This window comes from Pelodiscus sinensis, chromosome 23 (genome assembly GCF_052426305.1).
Source record: "Pelodiscus sinensis isolate ZL-2025 chromosome 23, ASM5242630v1, whole genome shotgun sequence".
Lineage (NCBI taxonomy): Eukaryota > Metazoa > Chordata > Testudines > Trionychidae > Pelodiscus > Pelodiscus sinensis.
Genome location: NC_143074.1, coordinates 11,152,568 through 11,176,657, shown reverse-complemented (window position 1 = coordinate 11,176,657; position 24,090 = coordinate 11,152,568). Strand labels below are relative to the sequence as shown.

The 24,090-nt window shown below is 54.1% G+C and overlaps 1 protein-coding gene across 5 annotated transcripts in view; it reads right to left on the bottom strand.

Annotated features, from left to right (window-relative positions):
- Positions 1-7: 7 nt before the first annotated feature.
- The window catches only part of ENG (endoglin), a 76,097-nt gene continuing 52,014 nt past the window's right edge, over positions 8-24,090 (bottom strand). The window contains exons 8-15 of one of the 5 annotated variants that reach the window (XM_075905244.2): positions 23,317-23,468; positions 22,905-23,045; positions 20,897-20,935; positions 19,398-19,511; positions 16,457-16,702; positions 14,537-14,594; positions 11,458-11,553; positions 8-4,721 (exon numbers count right to left, since the gene is read on the bottom strand). In XM_075905244.2, the coding sequence (XP_075761359.2) occupies positions 4,615-4,721; positions 11,458-11,553; positions 14,537-14,594; positions 16,457-16,702; positions 19,398-19,511; positions 20,897-20,935; positions 22,905-23,045; positions 23,317-23,468 (953 nt within the window). In that variant the 3' untranslated portion in view covers positions 8-4,614. Of the gene's footprint in view, positions 4,722-5,422; positions 7,363-7,398; positions 7,693-11,457; positions 11,554-14,536; positions 14,595-16,456; positions 16,703-19,397; positions 19,512-20,896; positions 20,936-22,904; positions 23,046-23,316; positions 23,469-24,090 lie in introns of those variants that run through there. The other 4 variants (XM_006118998.5, XM_014571490.4, XM_006119000.5 and 1 more) reach the window with 4 other exon arrangements.

Genomic DNA, 24,090 nt, shown 5'->3' with positions numbered 1-24,090 from the left:
TCTCGTATTTAACTCAGAAGAGGTTTTTATTAAAACTTCTGTAACTTAAAAACAAGTGGATTAAATTTCCAGATTTCTTTCTAGGCGACTAGAGTTTGAAAGTGACACAGTGGTGCTGCTGGGCCGCGTCCGCTCCACTGGCCACCTGCTGCAAATAGACCACGTGCTCGTAGTGGCTCGGGGCCTGGCGGGGGAAGGCCAGGAGCTCTGTTGTTGCCTTGCCTACTGCCATAGCCCTGGGTGGGGAAAATTACCCCACTGGGCCACGGGGCTTTCCTGAAAGGAGCGTTCTTACTGGTTGCTCTTCTCTTTCCAGGGTGGGCCCCACCTAGCTTGCCCAAGACAGCAGGGCCTGGCATGCACCCTACAGGTGGACAAGCCTGGATGTTTGGCAGTGAAATTTCACCTGTTGGCTACCCCCCCTCCTGCTCTACTTGCTCAGTGGGCGCAGTTTCCATGATCCGTGTTGGAGGAGCTTCCCCCTGGAGGCTGCTGGCTGCTCTGCAGACTGGCGTGTGCTGCAAGGGCCACGTGGGGGGTAGGGGCCAGACCGGGGCGGGCATGGAGGGAAATGATGCAACTAGAACAGTTAGGGAGCGAGAGGACCCTGGGGCGAAAGAAGCTGTTGGCTGTGGAGCTGCCGTCTCCCTGTGTTCACTATGGGCACTGGGACCATGGGCTGGGGTGCTTGGCTGGAGTCATGCAGGGGAAGCTGCTGCTGAGAGCACGGTGGGCTTTGGCTATTAATAAATCGTGGCTGGGTCTTGTTCCATGTTCCTGGGGTGTTTGTCCAGCAGAGGGCCAGCTGTGCACAGGTGTTTCCTGCAGGCCTTAGCCAAGTTGTGTGCAGCTCTGGCTCCATAAGAACAGCCACACTCAGTCAGATCAGGGTCTATCCAGCCCAGAATCCTATCTACCACTAGTGACCAATGGCAGGTGCTCCAGAGGGAGTGAACAGAACAGGGACTTGTCAAGTGATCCCTCTCATCACCCATTCCCAGCATCTGATGAACAGAGGCTAGGGACACCATTCCTACCCACTCCAGCTAATAGCCATTAATAGATCATCCAATGAATTTATCTAGGTTTTTTTTGAACCTTGTTAAAGTCCTGGTCTACACACATCCTCTGGCAAGGAGTCCCACAGGTTAACACACCTGTGTGCCGATATACTTCCTTTTGTTAGCTAGCTATTGATTTCACTTGGTGATCCCTAGTTCTTGTGTTATGAGAACAAGTAAATCATTTTTCCTTACTTCCTTTCTCCACACCAGTCATGATTTTATAGACCTCTGTGTCATCCTGCCCCCTTACTCTTCTCTTTTCTAAGCTGAAAAGTCCTATTTTATTTCTCTTCAGACTGCAGCCATTCCAAACCCCTCATCATTTTTGTTGCCGTTGTCTGAACTTTTCCCAACCAACTCCATGGCTTTTCCAACCAACTCCATGGCTGTGTCTAGACTGGCCAATTTTTCCGGAAAATCAGCCGCTTTTCCAGAAAAACTTGCCAGCTGTCTACACTGGCCGCTTGAATTTCTGCAAAAGCACTGACTTCCTACTGTAAGAAATCAGTGCTTGCGGAAATACTATTCTGCTCCCATTCAGGCAAAAGTCCCAGTGTAGACAGCTCAGATTTGTTTTCCGCAAAAAAGCCCCGATCGCGAAAATGGCGATCAGGGCTTTTTTGTGGAAAAGCGCGTCTAGATTGGCCATGGACGCTTTTCCGCAAAAAGTGTTTTTGTGGAAAAGCATCCGTGCCAATCTAGACGCTCTGTTCTGAAAATGCTTTTAATGGAAAACTTTTCCATTAAAAGCATTTCTGGAAAATCATGCCAGTCTAGACGCAGCCCACGTGGCTTCCCTTCCCCTGGGCCTGCTGGGGGGCAGCAGGGCTGGACTCACCAACTGCAGTGCGGGAGGCGGGGGAACACTGGCCAGGCGCTGGCAGTCAGGGGACTTAGTCTAGGCTCGCTGTGACCAGCCCAGCTGAGCCCTTCCATGCAGCAGGGCGAGCTGTGGGCCCGCTGGAAAGCAGGCACACGCCTGCACTGGCACAGGGAGCTGCTTTGCTTTGCCTCCTGCTTGCCTTTGCAGGCGCGTTGCTGTCCCTGCACTCAGCAAGGGCAGTGCAAGTGGCAGCTCAGTGTAGGAACTGGGCCAGGGCTGGCTTTGGCCATGGTGGGTCCAGGGCTGCTCAGCTCGGGATGGCTCCAGGTGAGTTTGCTCAGCTTGGGTTGGGGCAGGGAGCAGGGCCAACCCCAGGCCTGCAGGAGCCTGCCTGGGGCTCAAAGCAAGAACTGGCTTTGACTCAGCCCTTCCCCCGTCCCTCTGGAGTAGCTTGTGTGGCGCTTCCCTTCCAGTGCCTCGCCCACAGGCTGGGATCTTTGACTCCCCAGGGCTGGGGGAGCTGCTGGCTCCATCTGCCCCTTGTGGCAGGGCTGGCGGCTGCTTGCAGAGCTGCCCGTGCAGGATGCAAAGGAAACCCAGATGCAGCACCAGGCCAACAGGCAGCACCTTTCCCGGCCCCTTGCAGCTGGTTTGGGGCTGGGCCCGGCTGGGAGAAACAAGGGAAAGGGGCAAGAGCTACTTGGTGCCTTTCTTCAGGGCCCTTCCCAGCGCTGGAGGGGGCGGACTGGGGCCAGGACTCCTGCCGCAGGCTCCATCCAACCCAGGACTAATTATATTTATGCACGATGGCCGTTCCAGGCTGTGTTCCTAGAAGCTGAGTGTGTGGGAGGCTGCCCAGCTGAGCAGCGCACGCCCCCAGCTCCCACCAGCAGCAGCAAGTGTTTCTCCTGGGGGTGCACATCCGCACATGCCTCGGTGCACAGAACATTTATTCTGCACATGGGTGGAAAAAATTAGAGGGAACATTGGTTACCAGGGGGCAGGACAGATATTTACAGCCCAGCGCCAGGCCCAGCTGGCAGGAGCCAGTTGCCTACTTTGGAGACTGCCAGTGTCTACTGTGGAGCCAGGCTCTGGGCTGAGCCTGTGCCTCCCAGCCTACTATGCTGTGGCTTGGGGGAGGGTGGGGGTGTCATGTGGCTTTAATTACATTCAGGCCCCCAGGGCAGGGCAGTCAATGGGGGAGGGGAGCTGAAATAGGCCAGGGTGCAGCCAGAATGGGTCTTTCCTGCTGGCTGAGGTTAGTGAGGGATGGAGTCAGTGACCCCAGCTCCCCTGTTAGCAAATGCTCTCCCTGCGGCTTTACCCCCAGGCCCTGTGTTCCTGCGGCACTGCCCTGTGTCTGGCACAGCCCCCCCCCCCCAGGCTGAGGGCAGCTTGGTCCCCAGTGCCCCGCCTCTCCCCCCACCTGGGTCATTTTACACAAAGGGACATAGCTGGCACCTTACCCTAGTAACTGCCCCTGGTGCCACCGCTGCTGGGCTCTGGGGTGCAGGCAGGAACCTGTCATGCGGGAGCTGAATCCCAGCCCGGCGGGTGGTTGCCGAGCTTCTCTGCTGGTGGGGGAGGGGGTGTGAGATCATTCCCCCACTGCCTGCCCACATGGGGAGGTTTGGTTTCCTGGCCAGGAAGGGGCCTAGGGTTCAAGGAATCCCGCTGGCCCCGCTCCATGCCCCGGCGCACTGCCTCGCACAGCTGCTGAGCACCCCGGCTCCACCAGTGCCTTGCTGGTCTCGGCTTCCCCTGCGTCCCTGGGAGCCCGGCGGTGCCTTGCCAGAAAACGTGGGCTGAGTGGGGATGCGTGCCCGTGCACTGGCCATATGAGCTGGCTCTGGAGCCTGAGCCCTGGGGGAGGGACCGGGTCAGGTTGGCATGAGCGCTGCACCGTTCGTGGGCTGTAGCCATGGGCCAGCAGGGGGTGGCGTGGGGCAGGAAGGTATTTCTGGGGCAGGAGGGACTGGGGGCCTTTCTCCTCTACTCTGGGCATGGGCCAGCGCGGGCAGGCAGCAGCACATACCAGGCCCACCCTCTGAGCAGGGGACCCCGGTGAGGGGCATTCAGTCCTGGCGCCCAGTTGGGCTTTGGCCCCTCTCCTGCATAGGGGTCGGCCAGTGGGGATCCAGCAGGGCCATCTGCCGTAGGGGTGGACAGATGTTTCCAGCCCCGCTCAGGCTGCCACAGAACCGTAGTAGGAGCTGGCGTGTGGCCGAGCAGCGAAAGGCTCCCGGGGCCCCCACACGCTGGATGGCGTGGCCCACGGTCCCCCCGACTGCTGGTCCCTTCTGTGGTGAGGGGGTGGCAGGCAGGTGCGCCTGCCCCGCGAGGGGGGGGCATTCAAAGTGCTGGTGTGGCGTCTCCTCCCAGCTCTGCCTGTCCAGCGGAGCAAACGAGATGGGCGGGGCCCTGCTCTGCCCCCCCACCGCTGTCCCTGGGTCCAGGAGCTGAGCAGCCTGCAGCTCTGCTGAGGTCCATGGTGGGAGCTCCCAGGCAGCCCCTCAGCCCAAGGGACGGGGGCCTGCTGCCTAGGCCGTGCTGCTGGTGGAGCAGGGGGTGCTCTGGGTGCTGCCGATGCTGTGGTTGGTGCTGCTGCTCTCCGAGGCTGGGGTGGTGCTGGAGACCGGCTGCATTTTGGCCATGGGGCCTGGAGCATGTTCCGCATCGGAGAGAATGGAAAGCGTTAGTCAGGCGGGTCCTTTCCCAGGCTGCTCACAGCTTGCCAGGTGCTGACAGGGAACAGAGAGCACATGGTGGCGCATCCTGCCCCTGCCCAGTCATGGCGCTCAGCCCTGAGATAAGCCGCTGTCCCTGTGACTCTGGAGGGGAAAGACGGAAGTGGCTGTGGATAAGCCGATGGGCTGGTCCCCGCGGGGCCGTGAAATGTAGAAAGCTCCTACGTGAGAGATTGTGCTACTTCCTGAGCACTGAGCATGCTCAGCAGTTCTCTTGCAGCCATTGCCCTTCTCTCTGCCAGCACTAGCGGTAAGTGTTTAAAAAGGGAGAAAAGTGGCTCAACAGAGGAGATGACCTAACCTCGACTTGGCAAGGGGTAAGGCAGACAGATGCAGGCCGAGTTAGGATCCATTCTGGGCAAACTCAGCTCTGGCGGGGGCAGGGGCCCAAGCTAAACTCCACAACACAGAGGGCAAAGCCCCAGCACAGGCAGGACAGAGGGGTAAAAACACCCCCCTCCCCCAGTGGGAACAAAGCACAAGTCAGAGTGGCTGTGGCAAGGGGGCTTTTTTATTTGCTTAAGCATATTTTAATCATTTATTCACCTCAGAGGCACTGAGCAGGGTTACCAGATAGTATTAAAAAAATACTGGACACTCTTTGGGGGGACTGGCTGGGAGGGGAGCAGGGCTGGCCAGGAGGAAGGGGGGGGGGACCAAGAAGCAGAGCTGGCAGGCGGGGCAGCCAGCGGGAATGGGGCTGGTGGGAGGGGGGTTGAGTGGCACGGGGCTGGCCAGGGGATATGAGGGGGGACGGCCGGCGGGAAGCAGAGCTGGTCGGTGGGGGGGGGAGGGCAGACGGAGCAGGGCTGGCCGGGGGAGATCAGGAGGAGGAGGGGAGAACTGGCCACTGGAAGCAGGGCTGGTGGGTGGTGTAGTGGGGCTGGCTGGGGAAGATTGGGAGAAGGAACCTTGGCCGGCAGGAAGCAGAGCTGGTGGGGGTTGGGTGCAGCAGGGCTGGCCAGGGGAGATTGAGAGGAGGAGGGGAGCAAATCGGCTGGCAGGGAGCGGGACTGACCTGGGTACATGCAGATCCCAGGGTGTTCCCATCCCGTGCAGGGTCCCAGCGAAGCGAGTCCGGCTGCAATTCCACCGGGCGCTTGACCAGGGATAGGGACAGGGCTTCCCCTTCTCCTCTGACGCAACCGAAGGCTCCCAGTGCCGATCGCGCCCCGCCTCCCAGCCACTCCCCCTACCCCTGCCCCCGCCAGGCTTCCGTTGGGTGCCCAGCTGGAAAAACAGAAAATACCGGACATTGCTCATGTCTGGTATTTTCTGAATCGTTTTACCGGACAGAGGTCCCAAAAACCGGACTGTCCGGTAGAATACGGGATACCTGGCAATCCAAGCACTGAGCATGTTCAGTAGTGCTGCAGACGCCCCTGCACTTTGCCCTGCCCTCTCTATCTATATGTTTTTTCTTATTGCATTTGAAAGAAGGTTCAAAATGAAAAGGGGGCTAAAGACAGGACATGAAGTTTCATAACATTTCTCACGTTTGTCTTCTTATTCCTGGGACTCACTGAATTGCTCTCCCATCTCTGCAACCCATTTTCATTATTTCGCTCCTTGCAAATGTAATGTCTTTGTACTGTAATTACTCTGTGCAATGCACAGTGTTGGAGGAAAAGATACTTAAGTCAAAGTACTGCTACTCTGAAACAAATGTAAGTAAGTAAAAGCCAAAGTAACCTTCTTTAAAACTACTTGGCTATGTCTACATTGGCATGATCTTGCGCAAATACTCTTTAATGCAAGAGTTCTTGCGTTAAAGTATTTGCGCAAGAGAGCGTCTACACTGGCATGTGCCTTTGCACAAGAGATGTGCTTTTGCGCAAGAGCATCCGTGCCAGTGTAGACGCTCTCTTGCGCAAGAAAGCTCCAATGGCCATTTTAGCCATCGGGCTTTCTTGCGCAAGAAATTGATGTTGCCTGTCTACACTGGCCTCTTGTGCAAGAACAGTTGCGCAAGCGGGCTTATTCCTGAGTGGGAGCATCATAGTTCTTGCGCAAGAAGTACTGATTTCACACATTAGAATGTCAGTGTTCTTGCGCAAGAACTCCCCACCAGTGTAGACAGACAGCATGCCAATGCTGACACGGCCCTTGAGTAAAAGCACAAAAGTATCACATCTTAATTGTACTTAAAAAAACAACAAAAGACTAACTTGGCTATCCCCTGAAGGAATTGTATTTAGGTATGCAAAAGTAAAAATTAGTTCTCTTATGGAAACCTATGCTTAACAACCCAAGTTTTTGCTGGTAACCATTATTTCTCTCTCTCACACTCACACTCACACACACACACACACACACACACAAAATATATAAACACTTATAATATAACTCTCTATATATTATGTATACACATATACTATACATTTTTCAATGATGGAATTTAATTATAGTCACTGCCTTCATTTATAAAGATGAAGAGTGACCAAATTAAATGTCAGATTATAGAAATGTATTTATTTTGTCCACATTCAGTGTGCGCATTTTTAGCATTTTTCCATTGTAATGATTAATTTCCAAAATGTTTGTTCAACAGTAGGAGCATTTTCTTTCTAATTATCATAGTCAATCCTTGCTCTTCTATGAAAAAATATGAGTCCATCACCACAGAAGAATCTCTCACAGGCAGCTGATGTAGGCAGAGGTCTGTTGGCCCTGATGCACAGCTCCCTAAATCTAGGAAAAGACTGCAGCAGATCCATGGTCCCTCCTGAAGAGGCCAAATACCCATCAAGATTCTTTGCAGTTTCATTGGTCTAAAATGACACAGTCTCTTTATCTTTTCTAATCCCAGTTTCATGTTTGTTCTAAGTGGTCCTAACATTTGGCATCAAGAACTATTAGCTCCGGGTTCTCAAATATTTCACCAAAACACTTCTGAATGCCATACAAGAGTCCATCTACTAGTGACCTTAAGAAGACATCTTGTTCCTTTGTAGTTTTGAAACTATCTACAGTAAAACCTGTGTTATCTGGTATGATCAGGGATTAGGGCATTCCGGTTATCTAAAAATTCCAGTTATCTGAGGGTCCCATCAAGCTAGGAAAAAACAATGGACAATAATAGTAAAACTCAGGTTTTTAATATTGGTAATTTTGTAGTGTGAGGCAGTTGGTCTCACATTTCTATTCGAGTTAAAAATTATTAGTACTCTTAAATAATAAATTGATAAGCTAATCATGGTAACCTAAGCCAGGCTTGTGCACCTGAAGATGTGACAGTATTGTGGCTGGGGAAAATGCTGATTAACAAAGTTTTCTGGTTAACAGAGTGCTGGATAACAAAGGTTTCGCTGTAATATAATTTAAACGTAAAAAGCAAAAATGGTCTGGTAGCTCGTTATAGACTAACAAAACATATAGATGGGATCATGAGCTTTCGTGAGCACAGCCCACTTCTTCAGATGACCGGAGTATTGAGTTTAGGATGTGCAGACCCAAAATAAATAGGTCTGCATATTAGTGCTCTAGTACTGCTTTCTGGGGGCCATAATATCCAGCCTGGAAGCCTAATAAAAAAGCATCACATTGGCCTCCCACTAGTCTCTGCTTGAACCACGTGGCTCATCAGACAGTTGTGGTGGATGCCAGACGCATCTAAACCAGCCTGACAGCACCCCTGTCCCCTTGCTCATCGCTCCATTCATATATCGACTGGAGAACAGACAGTCCTACAGCAGGACTGCGATGGAATCATTGACACAAAAAGCATGGAAGCACTTCCTGATGGCAAATCCCTGCTCCTGATGCTAGTGACCCCTCGTCTACCTACACCCAGGTCTTTAAGTATCAGGCCAATTTTAGGAAAAAGTCCTGTAACTATGGTTTTAAATACTGAACATGGCAATTGAGGTATGAGGACCCTGTAAGGCAGGGCTCCAGAAACAACTGCCTGTAGTCTGTAATGCTTTGGACTCCCTCCTTTCCCCTATAACAAGGCAACTTGGCACTGGTGCACTAGCCACATGGTGGAGTGGCTTCAAGGTTTCTTGCCCCCTCTTCTACACATCACTGGAGCAGGTGGGAGAGGTCTAGGTTGGACTTTAGGAAAAACTATTTCACTAGTAGGGGGGGAAGCACTGGGATGGGTTCCCTAGGCAGGTGGAGGAATCTCCAGCCTTAGACGTTTTTAAGTCTCAGCTTGACAAATCCCTGGCTGGGTTGATTCAGTTGGGATTGGTCCTGCCATGGGCAGGGGGCTGGACTTGATGACTCCTGAGGTCTCTTCCAGCTCTGTGATTCTATGACCAGCCTGTTTTGTCCTGCTGCTCCTGAACTCTGCCTTGGAGCTGCCCCCCGGCTTGCTGTACAAAATGTGGGAGGTACAAGAAGGGGGTGCTGATGTCAGGGTGTCCCTCCTCACCACACTCCTGTACCCTGTCACCACACAGGGAGAAGGGGCTGGAGGGAGCTTAGGAATGACACTCTCTGGCACTCTATGGTAACAGCTGCTCCTGGAAGTGGCTGGCATGTCCCTGTGGCTCCAGAGAAAATCACTGCTAGGGGTCTCCATACACTGTTCTTGCTGCAGACACCTCTCCTGCAGCTTCCATTGATCAATAATGGGGAGTAGAAGCTGTGGGCTCAGTGCTTGTAGAGGAGGGGCACCAAATGGCATCATGCCAGTGGCTTTCAGGAGTGGTGCAGGGCCTGGGCCAAAATAAGCCTGCCCTAACCTCACTGGTGACACACCAGAAGCCATCACAGTTAAACGGTGCCCAGACAGAGCCTGCTTCCTGAACCCCTGTCCCAGCCCTGAACCCACAGATATGAGTCCCCCTGCACCCAAACTCAGTGCCAGAACTTGCAACCTGAAGACCCTCCTGGACCCCATTTTCCCACCCTGGGCTAAGGCCAGAGCCCCGCTTACACTCCAAACCCATCGGCACAAGCACAGGGCCTTCGTCCCAAACCCCTAGCCTGGCCTGCTGCAAGTGATTGAGGTTGGGGGAAGAAGAGGGTTGCAGTGAGCATGGTGAGGCCTCAAAGAAGGGGCAGAGGAATGGCAGGGCCTCAAAGAGGGGCTGGAATGAAGTGGAGCATGGGTATTTCGGTTTGAGGAACATCTTATGTTGCACTTACATTGGAAAAGCGATCTTGCAGTGAAAAAGGTCGGAGAGCAATGTTATAAGGAGTGTAAGGTGGGAGAACACCAAAATTTTAAAAATGGATTTAAAGAGGGCAGAAGAAACTGCTCCTGTAAGAAAATACTGTAAGTGTCACTTTCTTACAGGACCAGTGAGAAAGTCTGAGTGGAGGTAGGACATTCCTATACGGAACAATTACTTAGTCTGCAGTATAACAAACTGCTACCCTCTCAAACCCTAAAGCTTCGTCTATACTGTGCATTGTTGTGCAAGAAGATATGCAAATGAGGTGCATGCTTCATTTGCATACACAATGAGCCTTCATTTTGTGGAAAGGGGTTTTGTGCAAGGAGCTGTTTACACTATTCCTTCTTGCACAAAAAATGCCTCTTGTGCAGAAGCCATTCTGCCTGAAAATAAGCAGCAGAACGGCTCCTGCACAAGAGGGTTTTTTTGTGAAAAGAGTACTGTAGACAGCTCCTTCTTGTGCAAAAACCCCTTCCGCAAAAATGACGGCTCATTAGGTATGCAAATGAGCTGCGGTGCAATGCACAGTGTAGACGTAGCCTAAGGTTGATTCAGGTCTAGCAAATTCCTGGAGTTCAGACCAACAATGACATTTGCTTTTTTGGGGGACTTTTCCAGAGCCTTTTACACTTTCATTAAAAGCATTTATAAGTGCACTTGTGTTATTTGGTTAGAGCTGTGTTTCTCAACCAGTGGTATGTCTGGGGGGTACTTCAGCACAACTGAAATTTGGAGAAAACCGAATTTATGTTTTAAATTTTACAGCATTTTATTATTTTTGTACTTTTTACACGAAAAATGTCATCTTCTGCCCGGCTACAATTAAGTTGTTTAACAAATGTATTGCAATGGTAGAAAAAAATGGTGTGTCTGAAAACTGTAGGTACTGGGGGTACTTCTAATTTTTTTAAAGGGGGTACTTATACTTTTGGGGGGGCCGAAAGGTTCAGCAAAGATGAAAGTGATACTTCCAGTAGGAGTTGCTTACAGTTGCAATTTCTTATTTCTGGAAATCAGAAACTGCCCCCAGGAGCGCAATCCTACAGGGAGCTGTTTTCAACACAGAAATGTTGGGCACTGCTGCATGTAGGATTGTGCTGCCACTAGCAGCTGCTTCCCACAGTAGCACTTCCTTACGATCATACCAAGTGCTACCTGTAGCACATTCCTATAAAGTAGGAGCTTTCGACATTACAGCGGCCTGCCTGCTTGCCTGCCATTTGTGGGAGAGAAGGCGACAGGCTGCATGGCTCTGTTGGCCGGGATCTAGCGCTCTGCAGATAAGCTTCCCGCAGCAAGGCCGACCTGGGCATGCGCCAGCCTTGGGAACGGGGGCCAGGCTCCCTGAGCAGCGTGGGAGACCAGGGCACTAGCGCAAAGGGCCGTGAGAGCCTCGGACACAGCAGGCCCCCTGCTGCAGCAACAACCCTGCCGGCTCCCAGCTGGAGGCCTCCGGAAAGGGCCTATGGGCCCCTGGCAGCACTTTCCCAGCTCACTGTGGGACGGAGCTACAGGACAGACGCACCAGCCTGGCCCGCCCAACCCTCGCTCAGTGTGCGCAGGTGAGGCTCTGTGGCTCCCCGGGGTGCTCCCAGGAGAGCCCACGGGCCTGCGGAGCAGCAGGGCCCCAGCACTGGGCCCCGGGGCAGAGGAGAGACTAGGGGGCCCAGGGCAGAGCTGCAGGTACTCACGGGTGTGGGTGTAAATGCACCAGAGTGCCGCGGTGAGGAGGGTGCCGATGAGGAACGCTGCGAAGGTGATCCCCACGACCGCTTCGATCCCTAGGCCTGGAGCCGCGCAGGAGACCAGCAGCCACGGGCAAGGAGAGAAGAGCAGGGACAGCAGTCAGCACGTTTCCCCACGCAGCTGCCCCCTCTGCTGCTCTGTGGCAAAGACCCCCAAGCCTCTGGCCGAGCTAACGCTCCCTGGCGCCGCCCTGCCCTGGTAAAGCCTTCCCGTCCTTGTGACAGGGCAGCCCCCTTCCCACGCAGGCACCTGCTAGCTCAGGAAAGAGCCAAGGAGAAAGCAAGTGAGAACTGGACAGCCAAGCCATGAGCCGGGCAGGCTGGAAGGCCTGTGAATGCCACGTTTGCAGGGGCTCCGTGCCCCTATCACAACCGGCCTGGCAGCTCACAGGCTGGGCAGTGGTCTGAGAGCCAGGCACCAACCCCGCCAGGCAATGGGAAGGGAGGGCTGGACCGAAGCCTGCCAGTGACCTGCAATTAGCCAGTCAGAGGGTGACACAACGAACCAGCGAAGTGTAGGGCTAAGTGGCCTTCTCCTTAACACCTGGATATCAGCCTGATTCTGCCCCTTTCCGCCACTGGGGGTGCAGGAAACACGCTTTAGAACTGGCCAGTGGCAGGTTTCTCCACAAGCAGCCGGCTCATCCCCTCTCCTGGGGCCGCGCTGCCCTGCAACCCACCACACGCTCGGGCCATTCCCCCCTGTGCTCGCTCCAGGGCGCCGTAGTGAAATGCAGCCGCCTCGAGGTGCGGGCATGGCGGCAGTTTGGCAGCACACGGCCTGCACTGCTGGTGGGGGGTCTGCATGGGGTTCACAGGGCGTGTCTGGCCGTGGAACCCCCATGGAAGATTTCCCGGCAGGCTGAATGCAGGGAGCGGGGGCGGACACACTTTAGGAACTTTCATGGGCACAGGCAGGCAGAACGTCAACGCTCATCTCCACTGCCTCAGCAACACAGCACCCCACGGCCACCCCGGGGCACAGGCTTAATACGGGCCTGGAGGTGAGTCGCACTGGCGCTGCCTGCAGCGCCTGGCCAGGACCCTCGCTAGGGCTTGTTTATATGGTGCTTGCTCGGGTCTTTCTGTGCACTGGAGCCCCACTGTGCTCAGGAGGTTGGGTCAGCCAGGCAGACAGATGGTTTCCTAATGGCTCCTGGACTCCTCTCAGCTGCTGATTCCAGCGCCGAGAGGAGCAGCAGCTGCTCCCTAGGACTGTGTCTGGGCTGCCTGGCTGTGAGACGTGTGTGCTGGAGAGGGTGATGTGCGGGGCGAATTCCAGTCAGGGCTCGCCTGGGTCAAAAGCCTTTCCCGGCTTTGTTGTGCTGCCGTCCTGGGGGAGCTGAGCAAACAGAGGCAGGAAGAGGGGACCAAGGTGGGAGGAAAGCAGGAAATCATCCATTCTTGGATGGGGCTGAAGATTCATTCCTGCCTGGCAAGGATTCAGCTGGGCAGGAAGACGGGCCACGCTCCCGCGCCTGGCGCTACTGCAAAAATCACCGCCATGGCGAGGCAGCAGGACGCCTGTCGCGGCTGCTCAGAGGATTCAGCCAGAGGAGCTGGCGCAGCCAGGAAACTGCTTCTCAGGAGGGGCAGAAATCACCTATTGGCACCTCCACGTTTGGCTTCTTTGGGAGCAACTGCCCCATGCCAGAGGCCCCAGCAAGCTCCCCGTCATGCTCCCCTCACACAGCAACCCCAGCCCCAGCGCTTCAGTAATCAAGAGCCAGGGTCCCCCTGAAATCAGATCTGAAATCTCACCCACTCTAGGCTCTGCCTACTGGTTGGGAGGCCTCAGGAAAGCTGAGCCTGTCACCTCCAGCCTAGGGCTCCGGGGCTGGAGCTTGAAGACACACTCTAACCTCATGCCATGTGTGCTACAAAGGCCAGGCTTGGCCATGCTGCATTTGTCTAGCCGGCCACATCCTCCTAAGAGCTTCTCCCACATGCAGATGCGGAGTTCCAGAATTGCGGGGGGTGGGGAGATACAAATGGCTTGGTCGATACTAACTGCGGATGCCAAACTGGATTATATGCTCCTACATCCACATGGCATCCTGCATTCAGAACAACCAAAGGACACGTTACAAACTCTAGCTAAAGGAATAATGAAATGCAGCTACCTCTGGGGTGGAACACAGCTGCTTTTTAACAGCAACATAGGAAGGCAACACAAGAATTTGGGACAGGAAGTCATGGATACTGCATCCAATTGCCAACAGACTCTTGGCTGAGTTCTCTCCAAGTCAGGCTGTTTCTTATCATGCCAAGACAGTTTACAAAGGCTCTGGCTCATATCAAACTGTTTTCCTTCCCACCCCCTGCAGCCTGTCATCCTGCACTGACAACTGATGCCCCTTCCCTGCACACAACTTCCTGTAGGTCAGTGCCTGGCCCAGCTGCCTGGAGACTGACTAATAGCACATGGCACACAACAGCCCCAGCAGGGAAAGCAGCACAAGGGTAAATGACAGGAAGGAAGTGGACAGGAATTCGATAAGTGCCCGAGGGATGTGTGGATAAATCTGTGCTAGTTTTGGGACTCAGGCCCAGCCTGGCTCCTCTCCCCCTAAGATGAAAGCATCTCACTTGCTGGAGATGCCAGCGTCCAGGCTGCCTGGTCTATGGAGTTCGGAAGCCTTGTCCATATCTCATGTGCTAGCAAGGTCTCTCAGTCATTCAAGTGCCCCCCATTTGGGTCCCCATTAGCCCTGGGTCCTGCTATCCCATGCTGGAGTCCCAGTTACATGGAGTCCCAGTGGTGATGGCTCCTTTCCCCACTCACTGCCCATTTCTCTCTTGTCCATTCACCCCGCCCCTCCCATTCTCCAGCCGAGGGAAGGTGCTGACCCTGCCAGAAGCACCTTCATTGCCCTGCCACTGGGCAAGCACTGTGGGACTCTCTATTCCCTCCCACACCACAGCCAGGCTGGCAGGAGCGCAGGCTGGGCTCTGTGCCGATCCAGCCCCACCGCCTGGCTCAGCTCCGGCCTGACGGGACACGACAAGGAGATCGCAAACTCACTCTGAGCAGGGGTGTCCTGCAGCGTCACCTTTAATGATGCTTCTGCCGTGGTGCTGCCCTGTGATTTTGAGAAGAAAAACCAGAGGGTGAAGCTGAGGTGAGCCCATCTCTGGCCCTGGATCTCCCAGCAGCCGGTCACAAGGCTCTCGCAGGAGGGACGAGCACCTATCGTCACCCTGGGAGGAGACCCCTGGCCTTGTGGCAAAGGTGCAGGGCAGGGAAGCAAGACACCTGGATCTTTGCTACAGGATCCAGGTCCGCAGGAGCCAGGACAGGGGGTTCATTCCCCTCCCGGGGGCTAAATTTCTTCCTCTGTAAATAGGGAGACTGGTGGGAAGCCTGATTCGGCCCTGTTTGTAAAGGACATTGACCCTTGGCAGTAGATGCACAGTGTAAGAGCGGCCAAAGGTCCCTCTAGCTCAGTGTCCTGTCTGCTGACAGTGGCCAATGCCTGATGCCCCAGAGGGAGTGAACAGAACAGGGAATCATCAAGTGATCCATCCTGTTCCCAGTTTCTGACACAGAGGCTGGGACACCATCTCTGTCCATTCTGGCTACTAGCCATTGAATTTATCTAGTTCTTTCGTGAATCTTATTAAAATCCCAGTCGTCACAACATCCTCTGGCAAAGACTTCCACAGCTTGACTATCTGTTGTGTGAAGAAAAACTTCATTTTGTTTGTTTTAATCCTGATTCCCATTGATGTCATTTGGTGACTCCTAGCTCTTGTGTTATGGGAACAACTGTTCCTGCCTTACTTTTTCCACACCAGTCATGATTTTATAACCCTTGGACATATCCCTGCTTAGTCTCCTCTTTATGTTAGAAAGTCCCAGTTATTAATCTCTGCTCTTATGGGATCATTTTTGTTGCCCTTTTCTGAACCTTTTGCAGTGCCAAGAGATCTTTTTGAGATGAGGTGACCACATCTGCGTGCAGTATTCAAGATGTGGACGCACCATGGTTTTATGCGGCGGCAAGAAGGGTATGTCTACACTACCCTCCTAGTTCGAACTAGGAGGGTAATGTAGGCATACCGCACTTGCAAATAAGCCCGGGATTTGAATTTCCCGGGCTTCATTTGCATAAGCGGGGAGCCGCCATTTTTAAATCCCCGCTGCTTCGAACCCCGTGCAGCGCGGCTACACGGGGCTCGAACTAGGTAGTTCGGACTAGGTTCCTATTCCAAACTACTGTTACTCCTCGTGAAATGAGGTGTACCGGTAGTTCGGAATAGGCACCCTAGTCCGAACTACCTAGTTCGAGCCCCATGTAGCCGCGCTGCACGGGGTTCGAACCAGTGGGGATTTAAAAATGGCGGCTCCCCGCTTATGCAAATGAAGCCCGGGAAATTCAAATCCCGGGCTTCATTTGCAAGTGCGGTATGCCTACATTACCCTCCTAGTTCGAACTAGCGGGGTAGTGTAGACATACCCGAAGATATTCTCTGTCTTATTCTCTATCCCTTTTGTAATGATTCCTAACATTCTGTTTGCTTTTTTGGCCTCCACCGCACACTGGGTGGATGTGGAGATTTCCCCTTCACCTCCCTGGCCACAGCTCCCTTGGGATCAAAGAGGCAACTTCACACCTGACTTGTGCCCCGGGGAAAGGCTGTGGCAGTGGCATGGAGGCAGGGACACTGGGGCTAGTCTGCACACACTGGATGGCCTCTGGGCTTGGCAGGAGCTAGGCCCCGTTAACCCCCCAACACACTCTTGTGCGTATGTTGTGTGGTCCTGAGCAGTGGGAGAAAGCTGCACATTGGCAGGCAGCTGGCAGGAGATTGGAAGGGATTCCTCAAACCTCTCAGCGGAACCTCTAGACCCCTCGCTTGACTGATGGGAAGAGTCCTGGCCCAGGCCCAGGCCACAAGGCCAGTGGGGGGTGCCCGTGAAGGAGACGGCCCCAATACTCACGTTGGTCAGTGTGCACACCAGCGTGGCACAAGGAGGCAAGGGCCGTCCGCCCGCCGGGGTGTAGACAAGGCTGAACTGATGGAGCTCCCGGCCCAGAGTGGCCTCTTTCGGTGGGAGGATGGTCACTGCTTTGCCGTGTGATGCGCCAGGCGAGAGCAGGAGCCGCTGAGGCTCCTGGGTAGCCACCTGCACAGAACACTCCTTCACCATCAGATTGGTCTGGGCATTCGATGACCGAAAGGAGATCTGCAGAGGGCAGCAGGAGAGCAAGAGTCTGGTTAGCGGGTCTCAGGGGCTGTGCTTATTGGGCCCCCCCGAGTACTGGATGAGGGTTAGAGGGGGCAAGCCAGCTCTGATCACCATTCTCCAGCTCAGGGGCTTCCCCAGGGATGAGTACGATCACACACCAGCCTGGGAGGGAGTTGGACACCATGAAGTTCTGTCCACACTGGGATCAGAACGGGCAACTTAAACCGTGTTTAGACACAGCCGGCATGGCAGAGCTGTGGAAGGGTTTCAGTCACCGGCACGGTTCTTCCCCACCCCAATGGACCTTACCCACCAGAACCACCGTAACACAACTGTCTAGCCCACGATAAGAACAGCCCAGCTGGGTCAGACCAAAGGTCCATCTAGCCCAGTGTCCTGTCTGCCGACAGTGGCCAGGGCCAGGTGCTACAGAGGGAATGAACAGAACAGGGAAACATCAAGTGAACCAGCCCTGTTGCCCATTCCCAGCTTCTGCAAAACAGGCTCTGGACACTATTCCTGCCCAGCCCGACTAAGAGCCTAACCTGCATGAACTTATCTACTTCTTTTTTTAACCCTGTCATAGTCTTGGCCTTCACAACATCCTTTGGCAAGGAGTTCCACAGGTGAGGAGTGTCTTTCTCCTTCTCACTCAGGGGCCATATCAGTGACAAGATTTTTTTTGTTTTGCTTCTCACTTGTGTGTGGCCCCCAACTGAATTTTCTGTAGGTCAGTGGCCCCCAATCCAAAAAAAAAAAAAAAGGCTTTGCATCCCTGCTGTTTTTAAAAAGTTTCAATGAAGCTTACAGAGCATTCACATTTTGCACTGTATCTTTTAATTTCTGTTTAACTAGCCTCCTCAGTTTTGTGCAGTTCCCTTTCCTGCAATTAAATGCAATAGTGCTGGGCTGCTGTGGCGACCATGGAGGCAACGTTTCAAAGGGTCAGTGAAACCCAGGGTCAGCTGGGGACTCCTCCGCTGACCCCAGACTCGTAGCGGCATGCAGCGTAGCATGGAGCCCGAGGTCAGTGCGGGACTCTGAGTCCGCGGCTGACCTCGGGTTCCATGGCTTTGAAACACACTGGAGCCCCTGCTGGGGACTCTTGTGCATTTCAAAACAGGCACCCGCGTGCAGCCAGGAGTCAGCGGGACTTCCCGCTGGCCCGGGGCTGTACGCAGAGTTCCGCATCCCCCCTTTGAAATGAACAAGAGCCCCAGCAGGGCCCCGGGGGGGGGGGGGGCTCTTGTACATTTCAAAGGAGGAATGCGGAAGTGCCTGTCGACTGGCCAATTAACCACATTTTAACACCCTTTGTCTACACTGCTACTAGGGGCTGGGCGGGCACAGGCCTGCCTGCGTGGCTCCCCACCTCGGACTGACGAGCGGGGCCTGGAGCGGGGAGACGCACTGAGCAGCTGTCACACATTCCCTGGTGGCTGTCAGACACTGGAGGCCGGTGCAGCCGGAAGGCTGATGGCAGGAGCAGCCTCGGTCAGACGGTAGCGGGAGCAAGGCTGGCTGGGGTAAGGAGGTGGCACAAGAGGGAATTTGGGACTGGTCAGATGGCCCAGGAGCAGGTCCTCGCTCCATGCTTGGCCTGGCGATTAGCTCTCCCACAGCGTGCACGTCCAAGGCACTGCTGTGCCCCTCCCCATCTGTGCGGCTTGTGTGAGAAGCGCGAGGCAGGGGAGTGCTGCGAGCGCCTTGCCACGCCAGCTCTACCGACAACCCTTCATCCTGAGCTGCAGCCTCATCCCCGTCCACGTGGCTAGTCCTGGCCTGGCCTCCGTCACAGGGCATCGGCTCAGCTACCCGCTGTGCCTGGCCCCCTCACGTGGTCTCTTGTTCGCTGCAGACACCCAATATGCTTCTTTTGCCCTCTACACCTTTGATTTTTCAGTGGCAAACGCTGCGGCACTCAGCACAGGCGTGTGTCCGGAAGAGCTGCCCACCCAGCCTTCTCTGCTGGGCCTACCTCGCTCTCCCAGCCTGCCCGCACATGCCTGCTCCTGCCCATAGATGGTTTCCCCGACTGGGCTAATTACCTCAGCAGATCAACCATCCCTCCCCTAGGCCAGTGGTCCCCATTGTCCCTAGTTCATTGGTTCCAGTTACACCTGTAATTGTCTGTCAGGAAATTAGCTAAGTGACTGGGATGGGGTGGGGCTACACCTGTCATAGCCCCACACATCTCTGCCAGAACCCCTCAGTGTGGAGCTGTAGCACCCTGTTATTCCAGGCCGTGGCTCCCATGGTTCTACCAAAATCCCTCAGGCCTGGCTCGCGCTGTCTCAGCGCGTAATTGTGGGCATCTACACTGCTGTGGCGATGCCGCTAACACTTGGTTTTAAGCCTCTCCAGTTAGTGCTGGCCTGGGCCTCTCAGCCAAACCTGGCCAAGCGGGGCTTGTTCAAGGAGGCACACAAATGAATTTGTCTCAGATCCCCAGGAGGGTTTCATCTCAGCTTCCCAGGGGCGAGAAGCGACTGCACTAACTGGCCATTCCCAAGGCGCCGCCCGCTCTCTGGACATAGCAGGGAACAAACAAACCAAGCTCCAGGGACGGGCTGGGCAAAGCCATTCTCCAAGTGGCAAGGAGTCTTCTAGCTCCTTGCACAGCTTCACGCGCCCAGCCTGGCCAAGCCTGGTGCCAGCCAGGCCCAAAGAGGGCAGGAGCGATGCCCAGTACCTGGACGTAAGCAGTTTTGTTGACTTGCAGCACGGTAGTAGATGGCCACTTGAAGTCCTGGGTCTGGTAAAGCTGCAGCTGGGGCTCCTGAGGCAGCTCGCAGCTGAACTCCACCTATGAGGGAAAGGCACAGGGCTCAACTCCAGGCCACTGTTTCCATAGGCCCCTAGTGGGTGCTGGTTCAGCCAAGTGTATTGGGATTTGCTCTGCTGGATCACTGGCATCTCTGGAGGAATCTAAGCTCCTTAGGCCTTGCACTGAAGGGCCCTCAGGAATACGCAGAGAAGTTTATTTTAGTGACAATTGAAATCCCCCCCATGCAGCATCCCAGCGAGCTACTGCATAGGAAACCCTTACTGCTCCCCACAGCCCCCAGAACAGTCGTGCCAGAAACTCGGGTGTCTGGCTCCTGGGCTCACCTTTGGCCTCCCCCGGCAACTGAAGAGTGAAGTTGTGGAAGAAGCGTGTGCTTAATTCCCCATCAGAGCCATGCCCAGAGGGGTTAGGCAGCTGGACAACAGGTTCTAGGCCTCAGAGGGGGTTACCAGACAGAGGGTCTCTGCACTGAGATCACACCGAGGGACCCTGAGATTGGGGCAGTGGCTGGATTCTATTCAGGTTCCTGGTTGACACACCAGCTTGGATTCCCCTCCCAGCAGAACTAGGGTAACTAGAAGGGGGCACTTGCTGGAACTGTCACCAGCAGTGTTCCCTGTACGCTGGGCCCTTATGCAGCCACTCAGGAGATATTATAATGCTGCCCAGCTGATTAGCAGAGCACCCACAGCTAGGTTTTGTGTTTCTATTCACACATGCCTTGGTGCACATAAAAATGTATTCCGCATATGGATGGAAAGGATTATTAGAGGGAACATTGGTCACAGTCAGCCCCCTGGAAGGGAGGGCCTCGGACGCTTTGTGGTCTGCACAATGCTGCCCTCTCGGTCACTTCCAGCTGAGTCATGACAAAGGGCAGACGGTTTCTCATCCCTGGGATGGGTTTTGCTATCAATCCCCTAGCAGGGCGGGGGAAGGAAGACTGTTCCCTTGTCACCCAGATTTCCCTGGGGCAGTAAGAAGGAGCAAAGCATGAATGAACGAGAGAAAGAAAAGAAGGAAAGAATCTTCTCAAATCATGGCCTGGGATCCTGCTGCCCAGAGGGAACACTCCAGACCTGGTTCTCCTCTCTGAAATAGCTTGTGGTACATCTACACAGCAGCATCTACACTACAAGCCTTTATTCTGAAATAATGTTGAGCTGGAGAACTGCTTACTCCGACTCCTGTAACCCCATTTCAGGAGGAGCAAGGGAAGTTGGAGGAAGAGTGTTCATCCTTCGACTTTGTGATGTGCAAACAGCTTCAAAAGCTGAATTAAGCTATTTCGACTTAAGCTACGCAACTGACATAGCCCAAGTTGTGTAGCTTAGTTCTTTAGCCCTGTTGTGTCGACGCACCCTTGGAAACTTGGAGATTAAAAATCAAACAACTCCTCTTACCTCAACTTTCTTCATGGATGCAGCCAGTGTCAGGATCAGCTGTGAACACAAAGAGAAGGGAAAAACCATGAGACTCTGGAGAGCAGCTCACAGAACTCATGCAGCCCATAGTGTTCTAGCTCCTGGTCCCCAAAAAGCCACATGTGGCATCTTCCAGAGGAGACAGCCAATATCTTGGCGGTGGGGAGAAAAAGGTTACAACTCCAGAAGGCAGCGTGGTTTCTAGCTCTGGGTCTGACATGTAGCTTTGCATGCTCGGATTTGCAGTCTCCGCTCACTACCTCTGGATTAAAAGCAATGCTGGGAGCAGCCTATTGGTCTCCAAATTCAGGTTTTGCTCTTGCAAGACACTGAGCAGGCTCAACCTCCAAAAAAGCTCAAAGGATTCTCAGCACCACACCAAGTCAGGCCCTAGCGACTGCCCTCAGGGCACTCAGTTGAGCTAGGCTGGGGCACCCCTGCTAGCTGGAGACACACAGACGAAGATCGGTCCGTTGCTGGCATTCCTAGGGACGATGTGAAACATGACCGATTTTGGAAGCACCTGAGTCCATTTCCGAGGCTTACTGGAAGTAACGGACATAAGTAATGGTGCACCTGCCAAGAACAGCATTTAATTACCAGAAATTGCTATGGATACAGCATGGCAATTCTTAATGGCATCAAGGGTTTGCCGTCTTTTCTAAAGGGCCTCACACCCTTCCTCAGGACATCATGGCCTTCCTTATACACATTTGTTAATTAACAGGACGGTTTTGGTCCATTCCTGTAAAGCCAGGTTCTAGCGCAAAAAGCAAGCAGGCAGAAAAGGCACCTTGTGACTAAGCCCATTTGCTGCCTGCATGGAGAGACTCATATCTGCGTATTCTAGTGCCAAAGATATTTGTGTATTTCACTGCTCTTGGCCTGTCTCAGCCCTGCAGACCCGTTCGGCCCTGAGAGACGGAGTGGGAGGCTGTTCTTGGCTCGTGCATTGGCGAGCAAGTGGCAGTCATGGTGCAGAGTTGGCAGGCCGATAAAAACAACAGTGTTTTGCTTAGACACTGAGCACGTCTTCCACAGAAATGAGGCAAGAGAGCAGGTTCCTGTCAGTGAGCATTAGTGGTGCGTAGGCAGAGTCCTTTGGGAGGTAGCTTTCCAGGGCAGGAGACACATATGCCCGTTTACACTGCTATAAAAATAATAGTCCAGTTGGCTGGGCACAGGAAATTGATCAGGCTGGGCTGCACACCAGTCTTACACTTGCCAGCCTCAGCTGTCTCAAGCTGATCACTTGCCACAAACAACAGCTCCTAGTGGCTTCATTCCAGGAAGGCAATTTGTTTATTTCATGGACCTTGCCCAAATGCACTTCAGTTAGCAAAGGCTGAGCAGGCAGCTAAGGATGGTTTAGTAGGTGGCCTTCCCCACCAAGTGCCTCACTTAGAGCAAATGTGATTTTCCTTCAGTTACTAGGAGCCTACAAGCACCATCTAACAGCATGGATAATGAAATGGAGAAATCTGCATGGGTATGCAGAACACTGGCATGTCACTCAAGACATCATGAGCACATCCCTCTAGCTGATTGGCCCACAGCAGGATTATTAAGACAGCCTAATTTTCAAAAGGGCTGAGCACCCCCCCACAGCTAACAGTGACTGGCGTTAGTGGAATTGGTAATCCGCTGTTCTGAAAATCAGGCCAAGAATGCACTAGAAAAGGGGGCTGGAAGTAAGTGAAATACCAGCTAGAAGTCCAGTGGCTCCCATGGAAAGCAATGGCCAAACATTCCTTCGGTGAGGGCAGACATGGGTTCCAACAAACCCAGGTTGTGAAATGCACCAGGGTATTCTTTGATGTCTGACGGTGACAAAGTCTCAGTGAAGCACGCCTGAACGATTCTGTGCAGCAGGAATCTCTGAGCAACACACCAGGAATCAGTGTGGTGGGGAAGGGGCAGACAGTAACACAAAGCTGTTCATGAGAGTAAGAGTGTAGACAGTAGCTCCATTTGGACAATCACTGACCTTGTTACTGGCCTTGGCTTCACTCTCCAGTGTGGTGTTGCAGTCCCCCAAATACCTTTTCAACACAAAGTGCGTTTTGTTTGGTTCAGCTTTGCAGCCGGTGTCTCGCAATGTGATAGCCGTGATGTCCTCTTTTAAATACTAAGAGAACAATACCACCTGTTACTGGCAGAATCCCACACCCCCCCGCCCCACACCCCTGCTCGTGGAAAACATGTTGCTGGCTCCTCTGCTGCTTCTCTCCCCACTCCATAGGGGCAGAGTAAGGCCCCAGCTCCCAAAGATCAGACACAGCAAGAAACCAAGAGCCCAGCTCTGTAAGGTCCTGAACCCTCCTCCCGCAAGGCCCAGTTCTGCACCCACTGTGCCATCCGGCACTTGTGAAGCCCACGTCCTGCAGCATGTTACTCGCCTCTGTGCTCCTCGGCACGGCTATCTCCATGGTGTCATCAGTACACTTCCATGGGGTGTTCAGACTGACATATGCTTGAATAAGAATGTCCTGGAGATCTTGCATAGGGGGTGTGTGTATCAGTGTTGGTGTCGTCGGCGTCGCTTCTGCTCCTGTAGAAACCAACATCAGGAGAGCATTGGGCAGGGCTGGAATGGCTCCATCCCCTCAGCAGGAGCAAGCTGTGTGAAATCTGAGGTGGACACTTGCTCACAGGCATCTGGACAGCGGCTCACCAAGCAGCCAGCAGAGGACAACTGAGCTGGGCTGGAGCTGAGCCCAGGTCCACCAACAGGGCAAAGGAGGGCAAAGGGAACAACTTCCCCCAGGGCCTGGCGCTACAAAAGGGCTGGGAGTGCTCCTATTGCAGCAGTGATGGCAGCTAGAACCCCAGGTCCTTTAAATTGCTGCTGGAGCACCATGTGCTGTCTTGGGGGCTGCCTGCGGAGGTGGGGGTGCTGAATGATGCACTCCAGGTAGCACTGAGGATGGGGGGGCACTGTGGTCTGGCTGGCTGCCCCAGCCCAGGCTCTTCTGCCCAAGCCCAGGGGCATGGAGCAGGGTCCCCCCCACCTTGCCTAGGGCCTGATGAGGCTGTAGCCCCACTGGCAGAGTCAGTAACCATGGGGGTGACAGGCTCTGCAGCCTCCTAATCCATGTGGCAATTTTGCCCATGGGCCTCCAGGGTGTGTCTACACTGCGATTTCATGGGCTCCCATGGGCTCACACTACAGG